Genomic DNA, 15,049 nt, shown 5'->3' on the forward strand with positions numbered 1-15,049 from the left:
CTCTGTGTCTCTCATGAATAAATAAATAAATAAAATCTTTTTTAAAGACGAAAAAAGTAAGTGGGGGAAAAAGAGGAATAAAGATATGAGACATATAAAAGACAGTTGTCAAAATGCAGATGTAAATTCTACCTTAGCAGTAATTACATTAAATGTGAATGGGTTAAACAATCTAGTCAAAAGGCAGAGACTGGCAGAGCAAAAAAAACCCCTGATATGCACCAGCTACATACTATCTATAAGAGACACATTTTAGATTCAAAGATACAAACAAGTTGAAAGTGAAAGAATGGAAATGATATACCATGTCAACAGTAACCAAAAGAGAACCAGAGTGGCTGAGTAATATCAGACAAAGTAATCTTGAAGACAAAATTGTTACCAGAGACAAAGGGGACACACTATACTACTGAAAGGGTCAATCCATCTAGAAGATGTAACTATTATAAACATATATCTACCTATGACAGAGCCGCAAAATACACAAAATTAAACTGACAGAATTGGAGTGAGAAATAGACAGTTCAACAATAGCTGGAGACATCAATACATTAGTGGATGGCAGAAGGTCAAAAATCTAGGTGACTTCCACAGTGCCATAAATCAGCCAGGCCCCACAGACAGAGTACTCCACACAACTGCAGAGTAACATGCTCTTTTCAAGTGCGTATGGAACATTCTTCAGGCACAGACCATAAAACAAGACCCAATAAATTTAAAAGAATTTAAAATATACAAAGCATGTTCCTAGGCCACAGTGGAAGAAAATTAAAAAATCAGTAACAGAAGGACATTTGGGAAATTCACAAATATGAGGAAATTAAAAACATACTCCTAAATACCCAATGTTCCAAATGGGTGAATTGTGTGGTGTGTGAATTACATCTCAATCAAGCTGTTTAATAAATGTGGTTCACAGCAAACTCTCCCATCTGAGCTGGCACTTCTGAGATGATGAACGTCCCCAGGTCCCTCTGTTGGGATCCCCATGAATATTTAGTGCCTACAAATCTCCCAAGTGTACAAGGTTCAAAGACAGGATCTAGCAAGATTATAAAGTGATGAACTCTGGAAAAAAAGATGGGCCTCACTGTATCTACCCAAGGACCCAGAGAGAAGACAGAAGCCAGGCATAGGAATTCTCAGCTGGACTCCACGGGGTTTCAGCTGGAGGTGACTGTCAGAGCTTCCTCGGAGGGGAAAGATCTGGACCTCCAGATCCTAGATGAAATCCTGCATGTGCATAGAGAGAGCATCTATACCTCTCATCAGGTTCCTGATAGAGCTCTTGACCCAGAAAGCACTGGGAACCTTGAGAGGCACCTGTGGGAATTGTAAAAGGAGCCCCTTCCTCCTAGCACAGGGCTTGCTGAGAGAGGAGTGCTCGCCCCTCTGTGGGTGCTTAGCCACAGTTGTAAAGCTAGGACAACTCAATTCAGTGCAACAGGTCTTCTGGGCAGGACAGAACTGGGAGCCTGGCACTCAGGTCTGCCTCTCAAGGCTCCCCCACCCCCACACACCATCAACGCATCCAGGGAAGACATAAAAACTTCCATAAGCTTCGACTCTGCCCTCTATTATATGAGGATCATCACAACGTCCTTGCAGGATTTAGAATGAATTCCACACCCCTCTCTCTGACACCTGCCATCCTCCCTTCTTCCTTTCCTCCCCCAAGACCTTCCTCCCTTCTCCACTCTCTGTGCCTGTGTGTGTATGTAGGTGTACATGTGTTGCACATATAGGCGTGTATGTATATGCGTAGCTCAGTGCCTCCAAAAAAGCTTTAAATCCTCCATAAAAAAACACCTAAATTTGTATCTCAAAACATCCCACATGTGTGAGAGGAGAAATAGGCTAAATGCTCCCCATCAACCCATTTTGAGAATGCTTTCATGAACAGAGTTCAAAAATCATGCGTCCAAGTCTGGCTACTGTAGGAATGGGTGCTGAGCTGGAGAAGACGGTAGAGGCCAGGGCTCAGCCAAGCTCGGATGACCTCAGACTTAGTCTTGCTGGTTGGCCAAGGAGGAAAATTGCTCTACTTCATGCAGCTGGTATGGGCATGAAATCAGTGTGCTGGCCCATAGTAGGTGCTCAAGCACGGCTAATATGTGAGGGCTGTGAGCACTGAATGTGGGGTCTGAATGCCCTAAACAGCCTCAGGCCCCAGAATTACAGAAGACACCCCTGGCAAGTGCCATGCGAATGCGTTTCTAATTGCTGAACCAGAATTGTCTGCTGCAAGGCCATCCCTACTCATTCCCAACACGTGGCTTTTGGTGCAAGCAGCTAGACACAGCATGAAAAGAGCTGCTATTTCCTTATCACAAAAAGGCAGGTCAGTTTTGCAGCATTTCACTTGACAGCGCCTTGATTTCAGACAAATGTACCTTTTCGGACATCTGCAGCACTGCTTGCTGTTTTCCCCACGCCCAAGGCTGCAGTACAGACAGGGCGCCCCGTGTCCTCTGTAAACAGAAAGCTCGAAGCAGAGCGGACTCCATGTCACACTGAAACCCACCTGCTGTCCCCTCTCACTTGGAGTTCATGTACAAAGCACAATTTAAAAGAAGCCATTTTATTGAGCCTCGGGCCTTAATCAGGCCTGAATTCGGGTCCAAATGAAGGTGAGACTTATTTTAGATTAAATATTGATTTAGCGTATGAATGCCAAGAGGTGGGGCAGCAAACAGCTTGGTGATTTTCCTCTCTCAAGACTTGGCATATGTGAAATAAAAAAAGTTTAGGACTGATAGAAGACCACCTCTCTAATTGCCACTTCAGCTGGGTTTGCTCATGTAACGCTGACACAGCACTGCTGTGGGGAAAGGCACACCCGGGGGCAGAGGTAGGGGGAGTGCTGAGCCCCTGGGTGGCATCCTCCCCAGCCTGCTCCCCTGACAGAGGCCTTGCCCCCGGGTGTGCTCAGCTTCACGTTTTAACACTCAGATGCTCAGCAGGCTTCATACCTGCAGGCCCCTGGGTCCTGGGTGGGGAGAACCTCCTGGGGCAAGATCTCCCTGGTGCATCTGCTCTGTGAGGACAGAGACAAGTCAGAGCTCACCAGGCCCTGTACATCCCCCTTCACAGAAGGAAGCCAGGCAGGTGGGAGGGGCAGGGGTTGGCGGGGGGGGGGGGGGGGGGGGGGGGGGGGCGGGGAGGGCGGTCCCAGATAAGTTGGATTTGGCAGGCTCAGGCCATCTGCCACTCCAGCTGGGGTCTAGACACCAGGTTCTACAATCACCACCAGAGATAAAACACAGTTATTCCTGGAAGCCAAAAGGAAAGTGAGCCAGCTTCAGGATCAGAAGCCTCTGGGCGAGGTAGTAACCTGAGAGCTGGCTGGTACCAGGACCTCCAGGCCTGAGGAACTGAAGCACCATACTTTACTTATCTGCAAAAAAGAGTCACTCGCCACTAGCCCTGCTTCCCCGTGCGGCTGCGGCGAGACTCAGCTGGGACCAGAGGGCACCTCGGGATGGCAGAGGGCTCCTCCCGGAGGCAGGGGATGGCGGCCACAGCCACTGACCTCTGATTCTGAAGCGTCCACCGACTTCTCCTTGAGGTTGGCACTTTCGGTCAGCACAGTTCCGTTGTACTTGTTGCAGATGTCTTCATCTGAGTAGTGCAGCCCGCCGGGGCTGGGCCGGGGCGGGGACCTAGGGCAGGGATGGGGCCGCCAGGGATGGCGGGCGCGGGCTCAGGGCAGCTCTGGGACACAGATACCTCCCCCGCCCCATCCTCTGGCCTCCTGCCCCGCTCTCTGGCCACTGTCATGTCAGTGGGAGGACATTGCACAGCCTCACCAGAGGGCCAGCCCACAGAGGGCCAGCCTGGGGTGGCCAGGCCTCCCGAGACCACTCCCCTCCTGCCTGGGACACACCTTCCTTTTGTATCTCCAGAAAAGGATGCAGGATGCCCTTTGCCCCTGCCATGCTCAACCCCCTAGGCTCAAAGCCACCCTGCTGGAGTTTGGGGGTGCCCATGGACACGGTGACATCGTGGCTGGCACCCCCAGCCCTGTCTGGTTCAGATCTGTGGGCAGATGTGGCACACTTGAGTTACAGCTGCTGTGTCCCTACCTGGTCCCATTCTTCTTCGAGAAGGTGTTCTTGACATTGAGGTGACGACTGTTGAGTTCCAAGGCAGCAAACCCCCCGTTGTCCAGGGTCACAGACTCCTCCATGTTGGAGATGCTCTTACCTACAGCCGGGACGGGAGAATGGGTCCAGATGTTCCAGTAAAGGGCTGGCTGCAGCTATGCTGAGCCCCCGCTGGCCGGCCTACAGGTGTTCACGGGCTTCCTGCCAGAAGCAGAGCCCAGAGCTCCCTGCTGGAGCTCACGAGGCAGGCAGACGCGCGCTGGGGCCGAGGCTGCGTGTCCAGGACAATGGCAGACATTTCCGTGTTTATGTTGCCTGATGCCAAAGTACTGGTATTCTTACCAGTGTTTATGAAAGAGTCTTCAGAATGCATAAACTTTTTTAAAATTGGGAAATTAAATATTTAATACATGTCAAAATAAAAAACTCACGGCCAGGTAACAAAATAGTAAGTAGAAAGTAGATTTACAGGGAGTGATAGCAGAGGGAACAGGGTATTTTGGGGTGGAGAAAATGTTCTAGAATTGGCTGTAGTGATGACTGCACATATCTGTCAATACACAAAAAGCCACTTAAAAAACAAGTATATAAATACATATGAAAACATATTCTGGGCAGCCCGGGTGGCTTAGTGGTTTAGCGCTGCCTTTGGCCCAGGGTGTGATCCTGGATACCCGGGATCGAGTCCCACGTCAGGCTCCCTGCATGGAGCCTGCTTCTCCCTCTGCCTGTGTCTCTGCCTCTCTCTCTCTCTCTCTCTCTTTTTATCTCTCTCTCTCTCTGTCTCTCGTGGATAAATAAATAAAATCTTAAAAAAAAAAAAAGAAAACATATTCTAAGATATATCAGCAGATCAAACAAGTAATAGTGAAGTTGTGAGAAACCAAAGGAGCAGTAGAGTTTCTGATGGCTTCTGTCCCGTCCAGGCTGTCCCTGCGCTGGGGCTGTCTGCCCTCTTCCCCCAGAATTCTCTGGGTTATCCTGTTCTTCCCGCAGCTCACAGAATGTCAAGGACCAGAGGGAATCTCCCAGGCCTCCTCCTTTACTCCCAGAGGCCCTCAGAGCCTCCCACTGTGCATTTTTTACATATTTGCTTCCCTATGATCTGCCTTACACACACACACACACACACACACACCCTGGCTGGACACAGATTCTGGAGGCAGGTGAGGACCTGTTTTTCTCCTGCTGTCCCAGCCTCCAGGACAGGGATCTGCTCCAGGTTTGTTAAGAACCCCATGGCGCCCTCTCTGCTATGAGCCCAGTACCCCTGGACCGGCCCAAAAGCTGGAGGTGTGCAAGGGGTGTGCAGCAGAGAAAGAGGACAGAACCGAGATCAGCAGGTGGGGGACAGAACTGTTGGCTGGCATGGATCAGGGCGGACAAGAGGGTGAGCAGGTAAAAACTGCTCTTGGAAAGGAAATCCCATGAGGACGGTGGTGTGAGGAAGCACAAGAGGGTGTTGGGGCCATAATAGCGAAGGTTTAGGTTCTGCACGGCTCCAACAGCAAGGCAGACATGCTAGGAGACAAGTAGCTTTTTTTTTCCTAGGCTTCAATTATGATGTTAAATTAATACTCCAGGGTGACGCGGAGTATCAGAAGCTGCAGGTCAGATCTGTCTTTTCAGGCCTGTTTTCCAGATGCAGAAGGAGAGTGAAAAGCGGGGAGATTTTCTATGCACCAGACACAGGATTCTGTAATAGCATTAACTCAGTAAAATGACATGCCATTCATACATAGTAAATCCCACAGGAATAAAATCTGATTTACGAACACTTGTTAGAAGTGAATTTATACAGAAAAAAATAAATCCTTTCTTGGAGGGATGAATTGCTTAATGTTAGGAAAGCAAATGGCGAGGTGCCTGGCTCTGTTAACCCTCTAGGCGCAGTGAGAGATGCTGTGTTGGGGGGGGTGGTCAGTGTGGAGGCCAGGGGAGCCGCTCAGCCCAGTGCCTCATCCCCAGCAGCCCACGTGCCCACTCGTCTGAGGGAGAACCCCATCAGGGATCTGCCTTCCTAAGAAGCAAAAGCAGGTGGGCTGGTGGAGAAAGCTCCAGCTGTGTGACCTGTCCTGCCTCTGCAGTGACACCAGAGAGCTGGTCACGCATGTGGCCCAGCTACAGCTGTGTGGGGTGGGAACAGTCCAGAGCACAATTACATTCTAGTGGTCTCAGGGATAAATATGACAATTTTTTTAAAATTGAGGAGAATAGGGACACCTGGGTGGCTCAGTGGTTGGGCGCCTGCCTTTGGCTAAGGGTGTGATCCTGGAGTCCTGGGATCGAGTCCCACATCAGGCTTTCTTCATGGAGCCTGCTTCTCCCTCTGCCTGTGTCTCTGCCCCTTTCTCTATGTCTCTCGTGAATAAATAAATACATTTTAAAAAAATTCCCAAAAAATTTTAAAAAATAAAATGCATCAAGTGTACTAATCTGAAGCCTTTGGAGTGTTTTGTGTTACGTGTATAACCCACCGTTGGCATAGAGATACAGAACAGAGCACTCCCAGAACCCCGAGGGGTTCCCTCATGGAGCTTCTCTGTGCTTCTATGCCAAGAGACAATCACGTTTTGTCTTCTAGAAACCCCCACCCATTTGGGTTGTTCCTGACCTTCCTATATATGGAGTCCAGCTTTGCGCCATGTCCATTTGTCCGTTTCTCTGATGGGGGTGATCCATGCAGCAACAAGCACTTATTGAGCACCTACTGTGTGCCAGGCCTGGCCCTTATACTGAGGAATGCAAAGGTGAGCCAGGCGTCAGAGGGCTGGAAGCTGGAATGAGGGGCATGAGGCGAGGGATAAGCTGGTCTGTGGCTGTACCCATAGAGTGTTTCCACATGTGGCTCCAGGAGCCACACCTACATTTCTGAGATGCACCCAGCTCACTGTTCTCCTGATACTGAGTAGTGTGATTCATCTGTTTGACACTTTACAAGTCCTGTGAAAAAATACTGTTGCATTTGGGCAGTGATGTAGATGAGGCAACAGACTGAGGGAGGCCCAAACCACCCACGTGACAGATCCAAGACATGAGGCTCATTGGTGGGCAGAGCCAGGTCTAGAACCTGGGTGTGCTACGCTGAGCTGTCTCCCAAAGGAAATCTGCTGCACCTACTTTATCACCCACAGGCCAACAAAGACAGAGTGGATGCCCATACCATGGATCCCGGGTGGAGAGAGAGAGAGAGAAAGTCAACATTTTGGCTTCCCAGTGCCCAGGCACTTTTGGAGGCGGGGGGTAGGGGGTAGAGGAGTCAAGTCAGGCGTCCCACCTGTGCTACAGCTCCTGTATCTTCTATTCTGTCCGTGCAAGACCAGGGCAAACACCACCAGCAGGATGACTATCAGGCTGGAGAGCGCCATCACCAGGAGAAACCACCACTCCTCGTAGAACGGGGTTTCCACTTGAGCTGCAGGGCACATGAACACACGGTCACCCGTGACAGACTCCTGCCACCTGTCTCCGGACCAGGTGGTGGGGCTTCTAGTGCAGGGGGGTGGGGGGAGGGTGTGACGGGCAGCCCTGGAGTCACAGGAAAGATGAACCCCCCACCTGAGATGGGTTAGGTGGCTGATTGGCTGGCTTCCCAGATATAAGCCCACGATGGGCCCCTCAGTGGGCTGCTCCTCCTCGGTGGGAACCAGCTCTGGCCCTTCTGGAGCCCAGCTCCTGTCCCAGAGCTCGCCCTGTCCTCATCCATCCACCACCCTTCCTGTGACTTCCCCTGATTTCATCTGCTTACAGCTGGTGTCTGGGGTAAAGGGAGGAAGGTGCCTCCCAGTTGGCCCCTGGGGCCCCTCACACTCTCCACCACGGCCACCACCCTACAACCTCTTTCCAGCAGCTTCGCCTCTTTCTGACTTCCCCCAATCCCTTTTGTACATTGTTGCCAGAGAGATCTTCTCCGATGGAAACAAACAGTCCCTCCCTAAAAGCCTTCAGTGGCCCCACATTAGCCAGAGGGCACAGTCCAAGCCCGTGAGGCCCCATGGTCTGACTCCTGCTCACTCCTGGTGCTGGATCCCCACCACACCTGTGTAGAAGTCTCTCGTCGAAAGCGTTCCCCACTGGCTACCTCTGCCACAGCAGGCCTCCCTGAGGGCCAGGGCTGTGTTTTATTTATTATGTGCCTCCAGCAAAACTGAGCAGAACAACTAGCCCCATCCTTGGATATGTTTTTTGAGAGACAAACGGAAAAGGTTCATTTAAAAGTTGCTTTGAAGAAGGATATCCTTCTTGCTCATGTTTTATTCTGTTTACAAAGAACAGAAAAATGGGAAATGTTTCTTGGTAGGTGCTGGCTGGCCGTCGGGTCCCACTGGTGCCTTCCACATGCCCCCCTGCAGGGGAGCTGGCTGGGAGGCAGCGGACACAGGACGGAATGGAAAGCCTCTTGTGGGCAAGGCCCACGGTCCACCTCGCAGCTGCTGAAGCCCACAGAAAACACATCTACCTTGTGCTAAATCTCTCCCTCGATGGAGAAAAATGTGTGCACACTGGGGATAAAAGGGGGGTTGTTGACTTTGGATCATGCAACTGCACAGGGCTTCTTGGGAGATGGCAGGATTCCAAATCCAAATATGCGAGTGGTTTTCAGGCTGCACACAACGTGCTCCATATAATGAGCCAACAAATCCCAACTGACCACCCAGGCAGGCCTGGAAAAGAAAGGCCTTGGTGGCCGCAGGAGGCCTCCCGCCCAGGGAGCACCACAGATCTGCCGTCGGGCCCGAGGTGGAGCAGACAGGTGCTGACCTGTTGGCTGCTCTGAAGGACGCAGGAAGCTGACCGCAGTCCCCCAGCAGCCTGGCTGCCAAGAGCATGCAACGGGCTTTGGGGGAACGGCCTGCCCATGGGCCCAGGAACAGAAGGGCGAGGGGGCCGTGTTCTCCCGCAGGAACCAGCCTATGCGCTCGGCTGCCTTCGTGTGGGACAGCGAAAGGCTCTGTGCCTTTGGAATTGCTTTACGTGGATTTTTTACAGAGGAACCGAGAAGTGCAAACCTTGAATCTCTCAATTGGGGTGATGGGTGCCCAGGGATTCCTTATTGTCTTGTCTCTCTTATGTTAAACTTTTCATAAGAAAAATGGAGGAAATGAGAAAATTTTGATTTTTTCTAAGTCTTACTGTTAAGCAAGCTGGCAGTGTGCTGGGTCTCCTTCTGGCTGCCAGCCCCGCGGGGCCCCAGCCTGCCCAAGGACACTGTGCTTCCTCCAAATTCATGGCAAAGAGCAGACAAAAGACGTTTTCAATTTAAACCAGGGTAGTGGGCAGCTTAAATTAATCTATGTGCAGGGGAAGTGCGACATGTTGCTCTTGATCAGAGGGGCGTCAGTCTGGTTTCTGGCCTTGCCTGTGCCCCTGCCTGTGCCGCGCTGCCAGCTACCTTCCTGAACCACCGTCATGCTGCTCCCTGTAATCCCTCCAGCTGCTGGGCTGATTCACTGTAGGGCCCTGGGTGGCATGACACCGTGTTTTGTGGGGTCCTCCCAGGGGGGGTCCTCCAAGCTGCCCCCGTAATGCCAAGTGTAGCTGGGGCTGAGGCCGGCCTCCTGGGTCCTCCCTGCCTGGGGTCCCGCCGCTGGGACTTTATCTCTGCGGCTCCTTTCTCCTGTGTCCTCGCCCCTATGCACCCCTCACCACCCAGCTGCACGCCCCCCTCTTCCAAGAAGTGCTTCCTGGCTCCGGGAGGGCACTTCCCCCCATTGCCACACCTCTTGCCACATGGCTGGTGAGGGCAGCTAGTCTGTCATCTCTGGGAAAGAAGGGGGCTCATCATCCCAGGTGGCCCCTCAGCCATCTCGGGGGAGGCCCTGATCAAGCACAACTTGGGTCCGGCGGCTGCTGGGGTGGTCTCTGCATTTCAAGCTTTGTACAAGGCTCCCAAGTAAGGAATCTTCAGCCAGTGGGAGGGGCTGGGGACTGCACTGGGCCTGGGGATGCCTTCACCCCAGACAGCACACTGCTTAGCTCAAGCTGACTGCTCTGACTCTGGCCTGGGTCTCTGATTACGAAAAAATGAGACGGAAATTAAGACTTGCTCAAGCACAGTGTGGTGAGGACAGTGAGGGGTCTGGTGGTGGTAGTGGTCACATGGGCTCAGGTGTACACCTCTCCCCACCAGCACCGTGTCCTCCAGGCTGTGCCCCCGACTCCTATCGAGTCTGCACGAAGCCTAGTGCATCCCTGGTTCTTTCCACCGTGGCTCCAAGTCACCCCCTCCCCCCTGAGAGGGAAGAGCTTCGCCCTGAGAGTTCCTTCCTCAGGCAGGGCTCCCTACCTGACACGGCCATGGAGGGGCTGCTGGGCTCCCCGTAGCCCGCCTGGTTAACCGCCACCACCCGGAACTCATAAGTCACTCCCTGCCTGAGCTTGTCCAGGCTGACGCTGTAGGATGTGGCACTCCGGGGGATGTCCTTCACAAACATATCCCATAGGCCTTCATCTGAAGAGACAACAAGAGAGCAGAGGTTAGGTTTGCTTTTTTCCTGCCTTTGACATGGCGCCTGCCCTGCTGTGAACTCATAGCCACCCTGGCTGAGGGCCCCTGATTTGAGAGCCAGAGGCCAGGTAAGTAGCATGGGGCGGGGGGCTGGGGAGGAGGCCAGCCTCTCCTGTGGACAGACTCTGCTGAAGCTGCAGGCTGGGCAGTGCTCCTGAATGTTCTCCTCACCATCAGTCAGATCCCACCAGATTCCAGGCCTCCCTCTGGTTTCTGACTTGCTGTCATCTTCTGTTGTGGATTTCTGACTCCCTTCTGGCTGGCTGTGGTCCCAGCCGCAGTGTGCACCCCTCCTCAACTCCAGGATCTTGCCTCCCTGGCCCACGCACTGATCACCTGCCCTCCCGTGCACCCCTGCCAGGCTTCTGGATTCTTTGGAACACCTGGGGGGCTCCCTTTGCATCCTAACTGGAAATGACAATACCACCAGGGGCCCAGAGATGACTTCACACCACAGTGTCTTTTACCAGCCAGCTTGCCAGTGCAGTGAGGCCATCACACATGCCACGCAGCCTTGGAGCAGACATGTCACTAGTTCTCCAGCAGGAAAGGTGCTCGTGACAGCTGGCACGGGGACGTGGGCTCACCCCAGGGACTCTGCCCTAACCTTGCACACCACACTCCCAGAGTGTGAGGGCATCCTTGCTGCCCTCCACTCTGCTCATCCTTTGGGGTGGCTGCTGCCCCCAACCTGCCCTATTCCCTTTTTATTCTATGCCTCAGTGCTACCAAATCCAAGTGTAAATTAGACAATTATACACTGAATTTTGAAGAGATACACTCGTGCACACTCGTGTTCATGGCATTATCCACAATAGGTGGATAGTCAAAAGGTAGAACAACTCAAGTGTCCATCAACAGATGAACGGATAAACAAAATGTGGTCCATCCGTACTGCAGAATATTATCCAGCCTTAAAAAGGGAGGAATCTTGGCACCTGCTCCAACACGGATGAACCCTGAGGACGTGGTGTTCTATGAAAGAAGCCAGATAGAAGAGGACAGACGCTGTGAGATCCCACTTCTAGGAGGTCCCTGGACTCATCAAATTCATGGACACACAAGAGTAGACGGCGGTGCCTGGGGCTGGGGGTGGGGGGGGTCAGTGTTTAATGGGGACAGAGTCTCAGTTTGCAAAGATGAAGATGTTCTGGAGACAGACGGTGGTGACGTCTGTAACATTGTGAATGTTCTTAACGCCACCGAACTACACATTCATAATGGTGAATTTTATGCTATGTGTTTTTTTGCCACAATAAACATACATGTTTCAAATTTATCTAAACCTTGACGGAAAACGTTCATAAATTGAAATTAAAGCCACAAAGTTAGGATGCAGAGACACAGGAAGAAGCCAATAGATCTGATTCCGGGGCATTCTACCAAAGGGGCAAGGAAATGTGATCAGCGATGTCATCAAAATCGCAGAGACAGAAGAGCACCGTGGCTGAAGGAGGACAGAGTCTGGAGCTAGAGAGTCCTGGCGCCAAGCCTGGCCCCAGCACACCTCAGATGTGTGACCTGAGGCAGAATTGCTAACCTCTCTGGGCTTCAACTGCAGAATGGTGACAACCAATGGTGACAACCAAATCTACATCATAGATTTGTTTTGAGGGTTAAACAAAGGTAATACTCATAAAGTGCTTCTAACGGTGCGGCACACAGAGCAAGCAGTGTCTTACAAAGTGTATATAAATCCAATCTCGAAAGAGGTGGTTTGGTAAAAAGTGGGCTCAGAGGCCAAAATGTTCATTTGAAGTACTGATCCTCCATGAATTACAATTTCTTTTACAGGCACAGGTATGTGATCTTTTTAAAAGACCAGGAGATCTGGAGAGGAAAGGCACATTTGAATATGCATGCGCACATGCCGACAGCCTTCCGGGGGCTGAGGGTTATCTGGCTCCAACCTTATCATGCACCTCGGAACACCAGATATGCTCAAGTGGATTAGCCCAACAGTACACAGAAAGAAAATTGCTAGTGTATAAGTCCGTATTTGCATAGGATTTAGAGTTTGCACCGATTAAGTCCTTGCAGCCACAGGTTAATGAAGGAATGGCTGTGAATGAGATTTTAAAGGTACAAATTTCTGCACAGGCAGAAAAATAGCATGAGGATTATTTATTTCTAAACATTCGCATTTATACTCATTTCTTACCAAGGTACCCATTACCATTAATAATGTCAAAATGGCAAGCCATAGCTTTAAGTCCACCCCTCCCCCCGCCTGCCCCACACTGGCCTCCAATAGATTGAGGTTTGCACACGGAATAACTGCTAAGATGTCCATTCTGAGTTTTGCACAAGAATAACATGGGAAGGGATCCCTGGGTGGCGCAGTGGTTTAGCGGCTGCCTTTGGCCCAGGGCGCGATCCTGGAGACCCGGAATCGAATCCCACATCGGGCTCCCAGTGCATGGAGCCTGCTTCTCCCTCTGCCTGTGTCTCTGCCTCTCTCTCTCTCTCTCTCTCTCTCTCTCTGTGTGACTATCAGAAATAAATTTAAAAAAATTAAAAAAAAAAGAATAACATGGGAATAATGGGTGCAGAGGGAGCATTTTCTCTACATATGCTACTCCCTGTGCCTCGGGAGCACTATGGCCCCATCTTCCTCTCTGCTGCCTCCTACCCACCCACACGTTCATCCCACAGATACCGAAGTGCTCACTCTTTGCTCAGGCCCTGTTGGGGAATCAGGTGAGATTTCTGTTCATATAAGCTTCATAGTCTAAGGGCAGGGGTGGAGGCAAATCAACAAGGTCATTTCTCCTTTCTGACTCCTCTTGACCTCACTCCACACTCCAGCTTGCTTCCTACCAATGGGCTTTCTGAGCACTCCTTCACATTTACCTATTCTCATCATTGGGCGCTTGAGTTTTTCAAGAGTTCAGTAAATATCTATTGATGTGACCCATCTCCCCATCCATCCATCTCTCCATCCATTCATCCTTCCATCTATCCAGTCATCCATCCATCCACCCACTCACCCTTCCTTCCTTCCTTCTACCATCCATCTGTTCACCCACCTATCTGTCCATGCATGCATCCATCCATCCACCATACATCTACCATTCATCCTTCCATCTATCCAGTCATCCGTCCCATCCACCCATTTTTCCTTCCTTCCTTCCTTCCTTCCTTCCTTCCTTCCTTCCTTCCTTCCTTCCATCTGTCCATCCATCTATCCATGCATCCATACATCCAACTATCCATCCATCCATCATCCATCTGTCCATCCATCCACCATCCATCCGTCCATCCATCATCCATCCATCCATCCATCCATCCATCCATCCATCCATTTTTGTATCTCCATAGCCCTTTGCAGGGCCTGGCACAAGCAGGCTTCTAGTAAATGCCTTTAGCACTTACTATGAGCAAGTCATGAGGAAGTAGTCTAAGGGCTTTAAATGTTGACTGAATTATTCAGTCTTTTTTCCTCTAAGAGGACAGACAAGAAGCAACTGGGTAGTTCAGTCAGTTGAGCATCTGACTCTTGATATTCAGCTCAAGTCCTGATCTCAGGGTGGTGGGATCAAGCCCCATATCAAGGTTCTGAGCTCAGTGCAGAACCCGCACTCTCTCTCTCTCTCCTCTGCCCCTCCCCTCAACTCTCTCTCTTGCTCTCAAATAAATAAAATCTTAAAAAAATAAAATAATAGACAATTTTATGCTGTAAGAGACTCAAGAAAAAAAGGGCTCTTTTAAAATTAATGTTGCTTAAACCATTGCAATTAAGGGACTTGTGTGAGAGGTATTCTCAGACTATTCTGAGTAGGTCTGAACTCTTCTGGAGTGGGTTCTCTGAGTGTCTTTTGCATTAATGTTGCTGTAATGCTTTCCTGCTACTGAAGAAAAAAAATTATTTCCTCTTCCTCTGCCATCACCTAAAGGCCACATTTTATTTTAAGTGCTCTGTCATAGCTCCAGGAATTGTGTTCATTTTTCAAAAAAAAAAAGTTTTAAAATATTGATATAGAATCTCAACACAGAACAATTTAGCGATCCGTTTACATTGAAAAAAACTGGGGGAGGAAGAGTCATAGCAAGAGAATTTCCTTCTGAGCTAACAGAAGAAAATGTTCTCGTTTTTATTTTGCTAATTTTTCTTTGCCAAAATTAGCGCATTCGGCATTTCAGACATCGCTTGTAATTCACTGGGCGATCTGTCTATACTATCATTTCCATCGTGGTCCTGAGTGGGTAAGGAAAGCCTGCCAGCTGTTGAAGCGTCCACTCTGGGCCTCCACCATGGATTGTTTTTCTCATTTGTATTATGCCGTTAAATATCTCAATAAATCAATGATGGAGAAAAGTATCTCTACAAATTAGGGGGGAAAATAACATTACAGAACTATTAGCTATAATGAGGTTTGTGCAACTGATTTTCCACGCACCAGGATAATCCCCAGCACCGGATTCCCATCTCAAT

General features: G+C 50.4%; 1 protein-coding gene across 1 annotated transcript in view; it reads right to left on the reverse strand.

Annotated features, from left to right (window-relative positions):
* SDK1 (sidekick cell adhesion molecule 1) overlaps positions 1-15,049 on the reverse strand; it is a gene marked incomplete at its 5' end in the record, with an annotated part of 911,733 nt that overhangs the window by 12,344 nt on the left and 884,340 nt on the right. The window contains 4 exons of the mRNA XM_041750102.1: positions 3,533-3,662; positions 4,086-4,206; positions 7,384-7,521; positions 10,393-10,557. Coding sequence (XP_041606036.1) covers positions 3,533-3,662; positions 4,086-4,206; positions 7,384-7,521; positions 10,393-10,557 — 554 coding nt within the window. The remainder of the gene's footprint in view (positions 1-3,532; positions 3,663-4,085; positions 4,207-7,383; positions 7,522-10,392; positions 10,558-15,049) is intronic.

The sequence above is a fragment of the Vulpes lagopus genome, chromosome 3 (genome assembly GCF_018345385.1).
Source record: "Vulpes lagopus strain Blue_001 chromosome 3, ASM1834538v1, whole genome shotgun sequence".
NCBI classification, from domain to species: domain Eukaryota; kingdom Metazoa; phylum Chordata; class Mammalia; order Carnivora; family Canidae; genus Vulpes; species Vulpes lagopus.